General features: G+C 39.5%; 1 protein-coding gene across 1 annotated transcript in view; it reads right to left on the minus strand.

The window, feature by feature from the left end:
• TTN (titin) overlaps positions 1-13,378 on the minus strand; it is a 240,350-nt gene that overhangs the window by 14,215 nt on the left and 212,757 nt on the right. The window contains exons 225-244 of the mRNA XM_072341903.1: positions 12,717-13,013; positions 12,026-12,613; positions 11,630-11,932; positions 11,168-11,464; positions 10,389-10,676; positions 10,003-10,302; positions 9,593-9,895; positions 9,133-9,438; positions 7,243-9,009; positions 6,850-7,146; positions 6,223-6,510; positions 5,831-6,130; positions 3,645-5,711; positions 3,224-3,526; positions 2,837-3,142; positions 2,415-2,705; positions 1,985-2,284; positions 1,575-1,880; positions 1,020-1,325; positions 637-918 (exon numbers count right to left, since the gene is read on the minus strand). Coding sequence (XP_072198004.1) covers positions 637-918; positions 1,020-1,325; positions 1,575-1,880; positions 1,985-2,284; positions 2,415-2,705; positions 2,837-3,142; positions 3,224-3,526; positions 3,645-5,711; positions 5,831-6,130; positions 6,223-6,510; positions 6,850-7,146; positions 7,243-9,009; positions 9,133-9,438; positions 9,593-9,895; positions 10,003-10,302; positions 10,389-10,676; positions 11,168-11,464; positions 11,630-11,932; positions 12,026-12,613; positions 12,717-13,013 — 9,495 coding nt within the window. The remainder of the gene's footprint in view (positions 1-636; positions 919-1,019; positions 1,326-1,574; positions 1,881-1,984; positions 2,285-2,414; positions 2,706-2,836; positions 3,143-3,223; positions 3,527-3,644; positions 5,712-5,830; positions 6,131-6,222; positions 6,511-6,849; positions 7,147-7,242; positions 9,010-9,132; positions 9,439-9,592; positions 9,896-10,002; positions 10,303-10,388; positions 10,677-11,167; positions 11,465-11,629; positions 11,933-12,025; positions 12,614-12,716; positions 13,014-13,378) is intronic.

Consider the following 13,378-nt stretch of genomic DNA (forward strand, 5'->3'; position numbering starts at 1 on the left):
GTTCTGAATTAAAAAAAAACAAAACAAAACAAAGCCACAACAATAAATAAATTAAAAAATAATAATAATAAAAAAAACAACACACAAAAAAGCATTTCATTTATAACTGGGATTGTTTAGTCTGGAGAGAAGGAGGCTCATGGGAGACTCATTGCTCTCTACAACTACATGAAAGAAGGTTGTAGTGAGGTAGGTCTTGGACTCTTGTTCCAGATAACAGCAATAAAATAAGAGAAAGACATAGAATAAGAGGCAGTGGCTTTAAATTGTGCCAGGGGAGGTTCAGGTTGGATTTTAGAAGGAGCGGTAATGCATTGGTATAGGGTGCCCTGGGAGTGGTAGAATCACTGTCCCAGGAGGTTTTCAAGAAAATGGTAGATGTGGCACTCAGGGACATGCTTTAGAGGGCATGGTGGTGGGATTAGATGATTTCAGTGGTCTTTTCCCACCTTAATTATTCTACAATTGTAGCACAGCTTTAAAACTTTACGTTTTCCTCTATTTCTTTGACTTCTCAAACAATCTCATGCTGTTTCAAACTACTTTTTCTTTAGAAACGACTGAATTTCTTACTCATCAATAACATGCACCATGAGTAGTCTAATAACCATATTTTATAATTGTAGTAGTACTTACCGTACACTTTCACAGAAATAGTTGCTGATTTTTTTCCTGATTGATTTTCAGCTTCAATGACATACTTTCCAGCATCGTAGCGATTAACTTTATCCACAATAAGTAGAGTGTAGCTGTCCGTAGTATCAATAATGCCTCGACTTACAAGGTCGATACCCTGCTTGCTCCATGTGATTACAGGAGCAGGTCTGCCAGACACAGAGACCATTAGACGCAGGGAACCACCAGCTCTCACTGTTACTGTCTTCCTCAGGTCATCAGCAAGCTCAAGCTCAGGTTTTTCTGATGAAGGGTGCAAGAAACATGAAATGAATTAATCTTTTAGTAGTTTTAAAAGAAAATAGAGTTATTCTTTAAAATACACACTGAATTCTTCAAATTACCTATTCTTTCCACAGGTTCTATTTCTGCAGACAGTTCACTGAATTCACTCATACCATTCACATTTGTAGCAGCAACTCTAAATTGGTATTTCTGGGTTGTTTTAAGACCAGTTACGGTGAACTCAGCGTTCCTCAGAGTGGGAGTCGTATGTGGTCGGTACCACTGTTCAGTACCTTCTTCCTTCATTTCAAGAACGTAGCCTAAGATGTCAGCACCACCATCATATGTGGGCTTTGACCAGGCTAAACTTATGCTGTGCATTGTAGTGTCCACAACTCTTGGAGCTGAAGGTGCTGCAGGAGTATCTTTGAAAAACAAGAAAACATATTTCACATTGGTTAAGGGAACATTTTACAGTTAAAAATTGTTTATCAACAGTAAAAGCTGGGAAATGCATTTAAGATGAATTACAACTGCTTCCAAATTTTTTCAAATACTGCCTAGTTCACTGAGTTCCTAGGTCTTCCTGAGTATCCTAGTTGAAGCGTGAATTTGGGTTTATGCTCCGTTATTATAAGTAAATGTTAAAATATGTTTTAAATGTGGCAACTTACATGATGGTTCCTTGCATAACATATATTGTGAAGCTTCGCTAGGCTCGCTGTTCCCAGCAGCATTCACTGCAGTGACGCGGAACTGGTACTGACCACCTTCCATAAGACTGGTAACTTTCAGTCTGGTATCATAAATCGTGTAATCTCTGTTCACTCGTGTCCAGCGCAGACTTTTCCTTTCACGTTTGTCTACAAGATAGTCCTTAATCTCACTGCCACCATCTGATTCTGGTTTTGTCCACTGAATGATTATGTGTTCCTTGCCAACACTCACTTCTTCGGGAGTACCAGGCTGTGTTGGGATAGCTGTTGAGTTTAAAAATGAGAGGAAAAACATAATTTTATGCATTGCTTACCTATGACAGACATTCCACACATTCTGACACAGAATGGAAGGTAGTAACACTCACTGAAAGCATTCCTGGCAATGACAGGTTCTGTTTCAAGTGGAACACCTGGCCCATATTTGTTGACACCTCTGACACGGAAGATGTACTCGTTATTCTTAATAAGTTTTGTTACCACACATGACAATGTCTGGCATTCGGCCTCAACAATAACCCAGTGAAGTCTGCTGGTTTCGCGCCTTTCTACAATGTAGTGAGTGATTTGTGCACCTCCATCCTCCTCGGGAATATTCCATGCCAGAGTGCACTTCTCTTCAGTTATTCTGCTAACTGTGATTTTTCCTGCACACGGACCTGGTGAATCTGGGTGGAGGTAGAAATAAGTGTTATTATTAGAAAACAAAGAAAAAATTATCTCTTATTTTATGCAGCAACACTGGTGTTTTTGTTTTTAGTATACATTAAGCACGAATATTAATCACAAAAAACATACCAAGCACTTTGACAAGAACAGAAATTTGCTTTGTCCCACTGGCATTTTTCACCGTTAGAGTATATTTTCCACTATCACTTCTGTCACAGAACTTGATAATTGCAATGGCTCGTTTGCTGGTGTATTGCAGAGATATCTTTTCACACAGGTCCAATTCCTTATCACCTTTGGACCAGAAGACTTTTGGTTCTGGTTTCCCACCAATGGCTGCATCAAGAACAAGGTCAGATCCAGCCCTAATGGTCACAATTTCTCCTTGCAATCTGGCATCGAGTTCAGCCTTTGGTGGTGCTGTCACAGGAAAAAAAAAAAAGAAAAAAAAAAAGAAAAAAAAAAGAAATAAAAATTAAATTACAAATTGCATGATAGTATTAAAAAATGGAACGCCACATATTTAGTTGTTCCAAATGAATATTTCTTACAGTATTCATCTTTGCAAATGACAGCACCAGTTGATTCAGATCCTTTGCTAATCACACCAGCTGCATTCTTTGCTAGTACACGGAATTCATATGCTTCATCTTCACCAAGAGCTGTCACTGTGAAGAAGTTTTCTGAGACTATGGTATAATTGCATTTCAGCCAGCGTCCATCACCAGATTCATTATATGGTTTCCTCTCTATAATATATCCAATAACTTTACTTCCACCATCGTAAAGTGGCGGTGACCAGCTCAGGGACACTGTAGATCTGGTGACATCTGTTACTTCTGGCCGTCCTGGTGGATCTGGAGGAATAAAACAGAAAATGAGAAATGCAGTTCTATTTTAACTTAATTTACAAAACAACTATTGAAAGTAATACTTACCAACTGGATTTTGAGCCACAATGGGTCTGGAAGCTTCACTGGCTTTGCTAACACCTGCAGCATTTAGAGCATACGTTCGGAATTGATATTCTAGGCCTTCCACCAGCCCAGTGATTTTGAAGTTGCATTCACAGCATGGCACTTTGTTTTCCTTCACCCAAAGGATGGTGTTGCGCTCTTTCTTTTCAACCCAATATCCAATGACTTTGCTGCCACCATCATGATAGGGTTCTTCCCAGCGAATTGCCATGGCATTTGCAGACACGGAATATACTTCTGGCCTTGAAGGTGGGCTTGGTGGGACTGAGTACAAATGGGAGGTTGGGAAAATATTAGTTAACTATATAGTTATATATACGCACACACACACACACACAGCAGTTAGAGGAGAACAGCCTAAAAATAAAAATGTATCACTTACCAAATGGATGTTCAGCTACTACAGTTTTAGATTCAAGTGGTTTGCTGACTCCAAATCTGTTTTCTGAGCTTACTCGAAAACTGTACTCCTGGTATTTTGTGAGACGGGTGACTTTGATCTGTGTACGTTTTACGCTCGAATTTACCAGTTGCCATGCTGTTGTTCCGGATTCACGCTTCTCTACAATGTAGTTTGTAATATCACTGCCACCATCATCTTCAGGTTCTTTCCAGGTCAACATACAGGATTCAGCAGAGACAGACGATATTTCAATTGGGCCAGTGACTGGACCTGGCCGTCCTATGACTACCACTGTGACAGTAAATGTTTTCACACCAGCAGTGTTTTCAAGCGTAAGGTAGTATTTCCCAGAGTCACCTCTCATACTGTCCTTTACAGTCAGTGTGGTTCTGTCTTTCGTTGTCCTTATGGTAACTCTCTCAGTTTCCTTCAGCCTCATCTCCTCAAGTTTCCATGTCACTTTTGGAGCTGGGCGGCCACTAATTGGTATATCAATAGTAAAAGTGCTTCCAGCTTTGCATGTTATGAGTTGTCTGCTTATTTCACTGAGATCTGCTGTTGGTTCAATCTGTGGCTCTTTAATAATAACAGAAGAGAAAGCTTCTCTTGGCTCACTGTAGCCAGCATCATTCTTTGCCTTGACCCGGAACTCATATTCAGTGTTTTCCACAAGGCCTTCAACAGTGAAAGTAAGTTGTTTGGTTTGACCAGCTGGAATCCATTTGTCAGTGCCTTTTTGTTTCATTTCAAGAAGGTATCCAGTAACACGACTACCACCATCATGGTCAGGTTTAAGCCAAGCTAAAACTACAGAAGATTTGGTAGTATCAACGATATCTAGTCTCTTAGGTGGAGCAGGCTCTTCAGTGGCTACAATTGGTTCTGTCAACTCACAAGGTTCACCTACGCCAAATTCATTTTCTGCTGACACTCGGTAGTAATATGGGACACCTTCTGCCAGATCAGTGACCTTAAAGATTTGTCGAGTGCATTTTGAACTCACCACTTGCCAGCTACGACGGCTTGCTTCTCGTTTTTCCACGATGTAGTGATGAATACGTGAACCTCCATCCAGCACAGGAGCATCCCACATTAAAGTAATAGATCTTCGGGTCACATCCTTAAATGTAATAGGACCGGGTGGACCAGGAGTGTCCAAAACCTTGACAGTAAATGTAATTGACTTACTTCCACTGTTGTTTTCCACAGTAAAGACATATTTGCCAGCATCGTTTCTGTTGCATTCCTCCACAGTCAATGTGCTAAATGAATCAGTGGTTTGAATGTCAGCACGCAGGCTCAGATTTGCATCTGCTTTGGACCACACAGCAGTAGGAACAGGTCTTCCAGAGAAGGCAATAAATAGGCGAATACTTGCACCTGCTCTTACAATGTGAGTCTGCTTGAAGTTTGCATCAATGTCAATTTCAGGTGCGGAAAGCCTGTCTACAGTTTGGACTGATGCAGGAACTTCACAGCTTTCTCCTTTGCCAGCACCATTGACAGCACTAACTCTGAATTTATAGTGTTCTCCTGCCTCCAGATCAACTACAGTATATTTAGTAGCAAGAACAGTCTCTGCATTGACTTTCTGCCATGTTTCTAGATCAGCTTTGCACATCTCAATAATGTATCCAATTATTTCCATACCACCATCAAAAACTGGTTTGGTCCATTCTAAGCTTACACTAGTCTTTGATGTATCTGTCACCCTTACAACATTAGGTGCGCTAGGTGGGCTAACTGGCTCTCTGCATTTAATTAGCTTTGAAACGTCACTTGGAGGTCCAACTCCTGCAGCATTTTCAGCCATGACATGAAATTCATATTCGTTGCCTTCAATAAGGCCGGTTACTCTGTATCTGTTCTCAGCAATGGGCCTCTTACTGGACACTTTAACCCAGCGCATGCTCTTCTTTTCTCTCCTTTCTAGAATATATTCATTTATCTCACTCCCACCATCTGACTTTGGTCTGGCCCATGTCAGAGTGATACTGTCTCCTGTTATGTTGGTAGGCTCTGGTGTCCCTGGGGCATCAGGAAGAGCTAAAAGGAAAAAAAAAAAAAAAAAAAAAGAAAAAGAAAAAAAAAGAAAAGAAAAACATAATTAGAAACAGAAGATGGTACCTTTACAGTGTTTTCCACAGAATTAGATAGTAACTTACTGTAAGGTATTTGTGCTACAACTGGATCAGACTCCAATGGTCTGCCAACTCCAAATTTGTTTACTGCAGAGACACGGAACTGGTACTCATTGCCTTTAATTAATTTAAGTGCAGTGTAGCTGCAAGCTTCACACTTGTCATCAACTAAGGCCCACGCAATCCTGCTGGTTTCACGCTTTTCAATGATGTAGTGGGAAATAGAAGCACAACCATCGTTAGCAGGAGGCTCCCACCATAAGGTCACTTTTTCTCCAGTGATGTTTGTGAATCGTATTGGTCCACCAACTTTTCCTGGTGTGTCTGCAAAATAAAAGGTTTGGAGTTATAATTTAAGGGCACTTAGAGTAAAATACTGGTATGAAAAATTGTATTGAAAGCATTCAATATGATACCTTGTATTCTGAATGTAATATCTTCTCGTTTAGTGCCTGATGCATTTTTGGCTTCTACTGTGTACACTCCACGATGATCTCGGGTAGCATCTCTAATGAAGATTGTGCTATATCCAATACCTGTAGTTATTTCTATACTCATAATTTTTTCTATCTCCTTGCCATCCTTAAACCATGTCACCTTAGGTACTGGTCGTCCTTTGATTAAAGCTTTAAGTCTAATGCTCTCTCCGGCTTTAACAGTTAGGCCTTCAAAGTGCTCAGGGCCAAATTCAATCGTTGGAGCAACTGAAAAAGGAAAATACAGTCTTCTTAACTCAGCAAATATAAAAGATTTATATACAGAATTATGAACTGTAAGCTTATTTTTTCCTGTTAGCACTCTCAGCAACATACTACAACAGATGAAAAATACTAAACTATTTGCTACTAACGTAGCAATGATTACATATGTCTGTCACGTTTGGGTATTCCATTTAACTCCTCCTGCTTTGGAGCAAAAGCAGAAATGATTCTGAGTCAAGAGGAAGGGGCAGTCATACGCTTTTCTCCCCCCTGTGACCTCTCATCTTCCAGAAGGTCTACTTGGCCCCAGTACACAAACACAATTGTGTTATGAAATCTTACCGTTTTCATCTCTGGTCATGATATAGCCTGAAGACTGTGAAGGTGGGCTAATGGTACCAACAGCGTTTCTTGCAAGCACCCTGAATTCGTATCGATCGCCTGAACTGAGTCCTGTAACTGTATACTGGCATTCACTGACATCAGTAAAGTTACATCTCAGCCACCGGTCTTCACTTCCTTGCCGCTTCTCAATACTGTAGGCCACAATCTTACTGCCTCCATCACGCAGTGGGGGGGTCCATTTAAGAGTGACTGTTTCTCTGGTGACATCAATATAATCAGGAGTACCAGGTGGATCTGAAAGAGGGTAAAAATAATGAAGGATTATTTTTATTACTGTTCACCATATTCTACAACACTAGAATTTTTTTGGGTGACTGATCATTCACTCACCTACTGGAGAGACTGCCAAGGTAAACTTGCTTGGCTCGCTAGCTCGGCTTAGACCAGCAGTGTTTTCTGCATATACTTGGAACTGGTAATCCAGACCCTCAACTAGTCCTGTAATCCTGTATTCTCTGCTAGATATTAATGCAACATTAACCTTTTGCCACAGAATACTGTTTCGCTCCTTCTTTTCAACATGGTAGCCAATGATCTCTGAGCCGCCATCATAAGCAGGAGCATCCCAAGCTATGGTCATTCCATCAGCAGTTACATTGTATACAACAGGTTTGCCTGGGGCACCAGGTGTTCTGAATTGATGCTTTGCCACAACATCTACTGAGACAAGAGGTGGGCTTACTCCATATCTGTTTTCTGCTCGGACTCTAAACTGATATTCAGCATCTTTAACAAGGTTTGGTACTTTGAAAGTCGTTCTAGCAGCACTTGAGCACACCAGCTTCCAGTTCATTTGAGAAGTTTCTCTTTTCTCAATACTGTAGCCAGTAATTTCACCTCCCCCATCATCTTCAGGAGGTTCCCATGACAAAACTACACTATCTGCTTTGACTTCGTCTAGTCTTAAGGGTCCTTTTGGCTTAGATGGTGGACCAAGAGTGATGACAGTGATTGTAAATGTTTTTCTGGAGACGACATTATCAAGAATCAAAGTATATTTGCCACCATGCTCCTTTTTCACATTCTTGATACTTAAGCTTATCTTGTTTTCAGTTTTCTTGAAACGAAGGTGTTCAGTTTCTTTAAGAGGGAGGTTGTCCTTCAGCCAGCTCATTGATGGCTTAGGTTTACCTTTATAGGGTAATTCAATGTGTAGGTTATGCCCAATTCGCACAGTCATTTGACCTCCAGGAATGTCAGAAAGGTCAGCTTCTGGTGTTATTATATGTTCTTTCACTGTAATGGGTCCAACAGTAACACCATCACTCATGCCTTTTTCATTTTTTGCAAAGACTCTGAATTCCATGACAGATAGCTCTTTAAGTTTTTCAGCCTCAAATTCACAGCTCTTGCTTGTGCCTGCATAGGTCCATTCCTTTTCACCCTGCAGTTTCTTTTCAATAACGTAGTCTGATATAATGCTACCACCATCATAGTCAGGTTTGCTCCAATGCAATTTAACAGAAGTTTTTGTAGAATCTTTCATGGTGAGGTCTTTTATAGGTCCTGGTATGTCCGCAGCTTTCACTGGTTCAGGTGTCTCACAAGGCTCACCCAGTCCAATATCATTTTCAGCAAGAACACGGAAGAAGAACGCAGTCTTTTCTGACAGGTTAGTTAGCTTAAAGGTAGTTTGAGAACACTTCATTGTTACAGTTGACCAGGCCCTCTTTGTAGCATCTCTTTTTTCAACAACATAATTTGTTATTTCAGAGCCACCATTAATGAGAGGTGGCTCCCATACAAGTGTAACTGTGCCACGAGAAACATGCTTAAGCTGTAGCTTCTGGCAGGCAGATGGTGTGTCAAGTACCTTCACATTCACAAATGATGATTTAGGTTCTCCAACTCCATTTTCAATTGTAAGAACATACTTTCCTGTATCATCTCGGGTAACTTGAGGAATAGAAAGTAATGTTGATGATTCTGTGTTCTGTATGATATATTTTTCATCAGTCGCAAGATTTTTGTCACCCTTTCTCCATGTGACAGTTGGAGGAGGCCTTCCTTTGAATGGAATCATTATTTCCACATCTTCACCTGCTTTAGCAATGATAGAAGTCCGAAGGGCAACATCCAGATCAATCTCTGGTGCCACTGTGGAAATAGATAAAAATGAATAATGCACGTTTGGAATGTAAAATTAAAATAAATAAATAAATAAATAAATAAAATCTCCAAAAAATAAAACCACAGAAAAGTTACTGAAAGGTACTGTACCGAGAATATCTTTAGCTTGAACAGGTTCTGTCATTTCAATAGGCTCTCCTTGTCCAGCACAATTTATAGCTGAGACGCGGAAATAGTAATTAATACTTGGCTGAAGATGGGATACAACATACTCAGTTGTCCTCACTTCTCCTTTAGAGCTGACTATAGTCCATTCTTGCTCTTCACCTTCCCTTTTCTCGACCACATAGCTGGTAATTGGGCTTCCCCCATCATAAGCAGGTTTAATCCAGCCAAGGGTGACAGATGTCTTAGTTGTATCCACAACTTTCAATTTTGTTGGTGAGCCTGGCTTATCTGTAAGTGATAGTTTAAGAAAAGAAAGTCAGAAACAATACATACAGGTAATAAAGGAATAAAATCTCCTGCAGTTACATTGGTGCAAGCCATCTTAATTGCTTGTTGCCTACTGATTTTTAACCAATTAGATATACTGCACATTGTCTCTTACCAACAGGATCTAGGGCTCTGTAGAAGTCAGATGCTTCAGAGAATGGACCTTGTCCAGCTGCATTGACAGCACAAACTCGGAAATGATATTCACTGTTTTCAGTCAGACCCGTTACTTTCTGTCTGGTGTCACGAATGGTTTCCTTAGTAACCTTGAACCAGCTAAGACTCTTCTTGTCACGCTTTTCAAGAAAATATCCTGATATTTCGCTACCTCCATCAGCAGTGGGCCTACTCCAGACAACAGTCATAGAATTCTTGGTTATCATTGTGACTTCTGGTACACCAGGCGGTCCAGGTGCAACTAAATTAAAAAAAAAATATATACACATATATGTAAGTAGATGAATACTATGTGCAAATACCACATAGGATGATTCAATTCCATTAGTGATTTTACATGATTCTTACCAAATGAGTTTTTGGCTATTACTGGTTCAGACTCCAAGGAATCACCAACTCCAAACTTGTTCACACCACGGACACGGAACACGTATTCATTTCCTTTGATAAGTTTTGTTGTAGTTATAATACACCCCTCCTGTTTCTCAGAAACTAAAGACCATACAACACGACTTGTCTCCCGCTTTTCAACAACATAATGTGTTACAGGCGCACCACCATCATCTGCTGGAGGGTCCCACATTATTGTGATCTTTTCAGCAGTGACTGTCTTAAACTGTATCGGTCCTGTTGGCGGTCCAGGTTTGTCTGTATAAAATGCCAGAAACAAGGTGTTAAGAATTTTTAGTAGATTGCTGTTTAACAATGTTACACAGTAATTTCTCAAGACATACCAAGTATCTGTACTCTAATGTGCGCTGATGCTGAACCCATGGCATTCTTCAATTTTAGTTCATAGGTGCCACTGTTGAGTCGGGTTGCATCCTTGATGAGTATAGAAGCAAATTCTGTTGTGTTCTCAATAGACAGTAGTGAACTGGTTTGCAGCTCATTGCCATTTTTGAACCATTCAACTGTTGGTATAGGCTTTCCTGAGATGCCTAATTTTAGCTTAATAGAAGTTCCTGCTTTGTATTTCACTACTTCTGTATATTCTGGTGGCACATCAATTTCAGGTGCACCTTAAGAAAAAATAAGAAAAAAAAACAACAAACACAAAACAGTTTAGACTTGTCTTAAAAAAACAAACAACAACAACAAAAAAAAAAACAACCCCAAAAAAAGTAAAAATTAGCAATACTTTTTCTAAGCTAACACTTACAAGTGTTTTATAAATATTGATTAAAGCTAGCCTGAGTAACTTAAATGAGAAACCTGGTATGAGTTAGAACTCACACTACCAAAAAAAAGGTAGCCACATGTTACAAATATCATCACTTTGGTCACGCGGCATGGGCTTACTTCTGAAAGAATAAAAATGCCACAGCTTAAAAAATGCAGATACAGCTGAAGATGTTAATCACAATCATGCTCAAAAAGCTCACAATCATTCAAGTTTATTACACCAAGATAAGTTAGCTTTCCGTATTAAAAAGGCTATGGTTTGACAAAACGGTGCTTCCTTGAAGCTTTCTAGCATTGTAAAACTGTTATATCATTGCAAAATACTTACCATATGTATCAACACAAGTAATAGGACCCACAACATCTGATGGATTACTAATGGAACCAATGGCATTCTTGGCAAAGACTCGGAATTCATACCGGGAATTCTGTGTCAGACCAGATACTGTGAACTGAGTCTCAATAACATTGGTGAAACTAGCTTTTGACCATCTGCCATCTGGTAGATCACGTTTTTCTACGATGTATCCAGTGATCTTGCTACCACCATCAAATGCTGGCTTCTGCCATGACAAAGTAATAGCAGTCTTGGAGATATCTGAGACACGAACATTTCTTGGTGGTTCTGCAGTAGAAAACATGAAAGTATTGCAAATGAATAACACTGTTTATAATAATATTAACAAATGTTTTAGGTATTAGCTTACTCCATAAGACAGAATATCACAGGTAAAAAGAAAAAGCACTACTTCAGTGGTTGGGTTTCTTTTATTTTCTACAGAATACATACCGCAAGCATCAATTGCAAGGACCGGATCGGAAGGATGACTTGCTTTTCCAATGCCAGCTGCATTTTCAGCATAAACTCTAAATTCATAGATAAGGCCAGCGCTGATGGTGGTGACTTTAAAGTGAGTTGTGCGAATGAGGGTCTTGTTAGCCTTCTGCCATAATATACTATTCCTGTCCTTCATTTCCAAGTGGTATCCAATGACAGCGCTGCCACCATTAGTGACTGGTTCGTGCCATCCAACTGTAATACTCTCTCGGGTGACACTAGTGACCCACGGCGTGGAAGGAGGACCGGGAGTAGCTGATGATATTAAAAGAAATGATGGTTAAGGAAAGCCTTTCAACATCTGAGCATTAAAATTTTGATCTGCAGTGTGAGAAGCACATTACTTACTGTAAGGAAGTTTGACGACTACACACTGTGAGTCAACATGATCGCTGATGCCAAAGCGGTTCTCAGCTTTGATGCGGAATTGGTATTCTTCTCCTGTTGTGAGTTTCATGACTTTAATAACAGTTCTAGCAACGGTTGCAGACACCTCAGACCAGGCAGCGGTACTTGTTTCTCTTTTCAATACAATATAGTTGGTAACTTGACTTCCACCATCATAAGCTGGTGGCTGCCATCTGAGTGTTACACTCTCTTCAGTGATATCACTAAGGACAACAGGACCAACAGGAGGACCTGGTCTATCCAACACAACAATATTAATGAATGACTTTGTGGTGCCACTCGAATTGGCAGCAGTAATATCATATCTGCCAGCATCAGCAGCCACACTTTCTTTAAGGTTAACAATGAAACTTTCTGCTGTCATTTCTGTGTGAAATCTCATGGTGGGTTTGATTGGAGTGCCATCTCTAGATAATGTCACCTTTGGCAGTGGTTTTCCAGAAACTGGAATTTCAACTTTCAGGTTTGAACCTGCTCGAATATACACAGTATTGTGAGGGAAGCCCTTCATGTCAATCTCCGGAGATTCTGAAAATGAAGACATTTTCAAATAATTAGAAAACGCTATCTCTTCTAAAATATGAATTCAATTCAACGCATATTAACTTTCATCTCATGACAGGCAGCTTACCTAATTGTTCTTTAACTGTAACAGGGAGCAGTAGTTCCTTAGGATCACTTAACCCTGCTTGGTTTTCTGCAGACACTCTGAAGAAATAGTCAACATTCTCCTTAAGACCATGGACAATGTGATGAGTTGCCTTTACAACTGCACACTTAACCCATTTTTGCTGTCCTTTTTCAAGAGCTTCAATGAGGTAGCTCACGATTCTGCTTCCACCATCATGTTCCGGTTTTAGCCATGAAAGAGAAACACTGTCCTTTGTGACATTTGTCACTCCAAGTTTTTCTGGTGGGCTGGGTTTTTCTGAGAAAAAAAGTTCAACAGGTTAAGCAACATTGCAAGTTTTTCCTTTTTATGTTAGTGATTACATTGGATTGAGTTGTTTGGTTTTGTGTTGTTTTTTTGTTTTTTTGTTTTGTTTTGTTTTTGTTTTTGTTTTTTTTAATTATTTTAAAATGAATTAGTACATTAGAACATTATAATGTAAAATATAAACAAAATTTAAAATTAATGCTTCTGCTTCACATTTTCTTTTGTAAAACCCCAAACATATATACCACATACTTAACTTTCTTATTATAAACAGATTAAATACTTTATATTATTTTGAATTAAACATTTCAGAACATGCATTGTCATATGTTACTGAATTTTTTTATTTATTTTTT

The sequence above is a fragment of the Excalfactoria chinensis genome, chromosome 7 (genome assembly GCF_039878825.1).
Source record: "Excalfactoria chinensis isolate bCotChi1 chromosome 7, bCotChi1.hap2, whole genome shotgun sequence".
NCBI lineage: Eukaryota > Metazoa > Chordata > Aves > Galliformes > Phasianidae > Excalfactoria > Excalfactoria chinensis.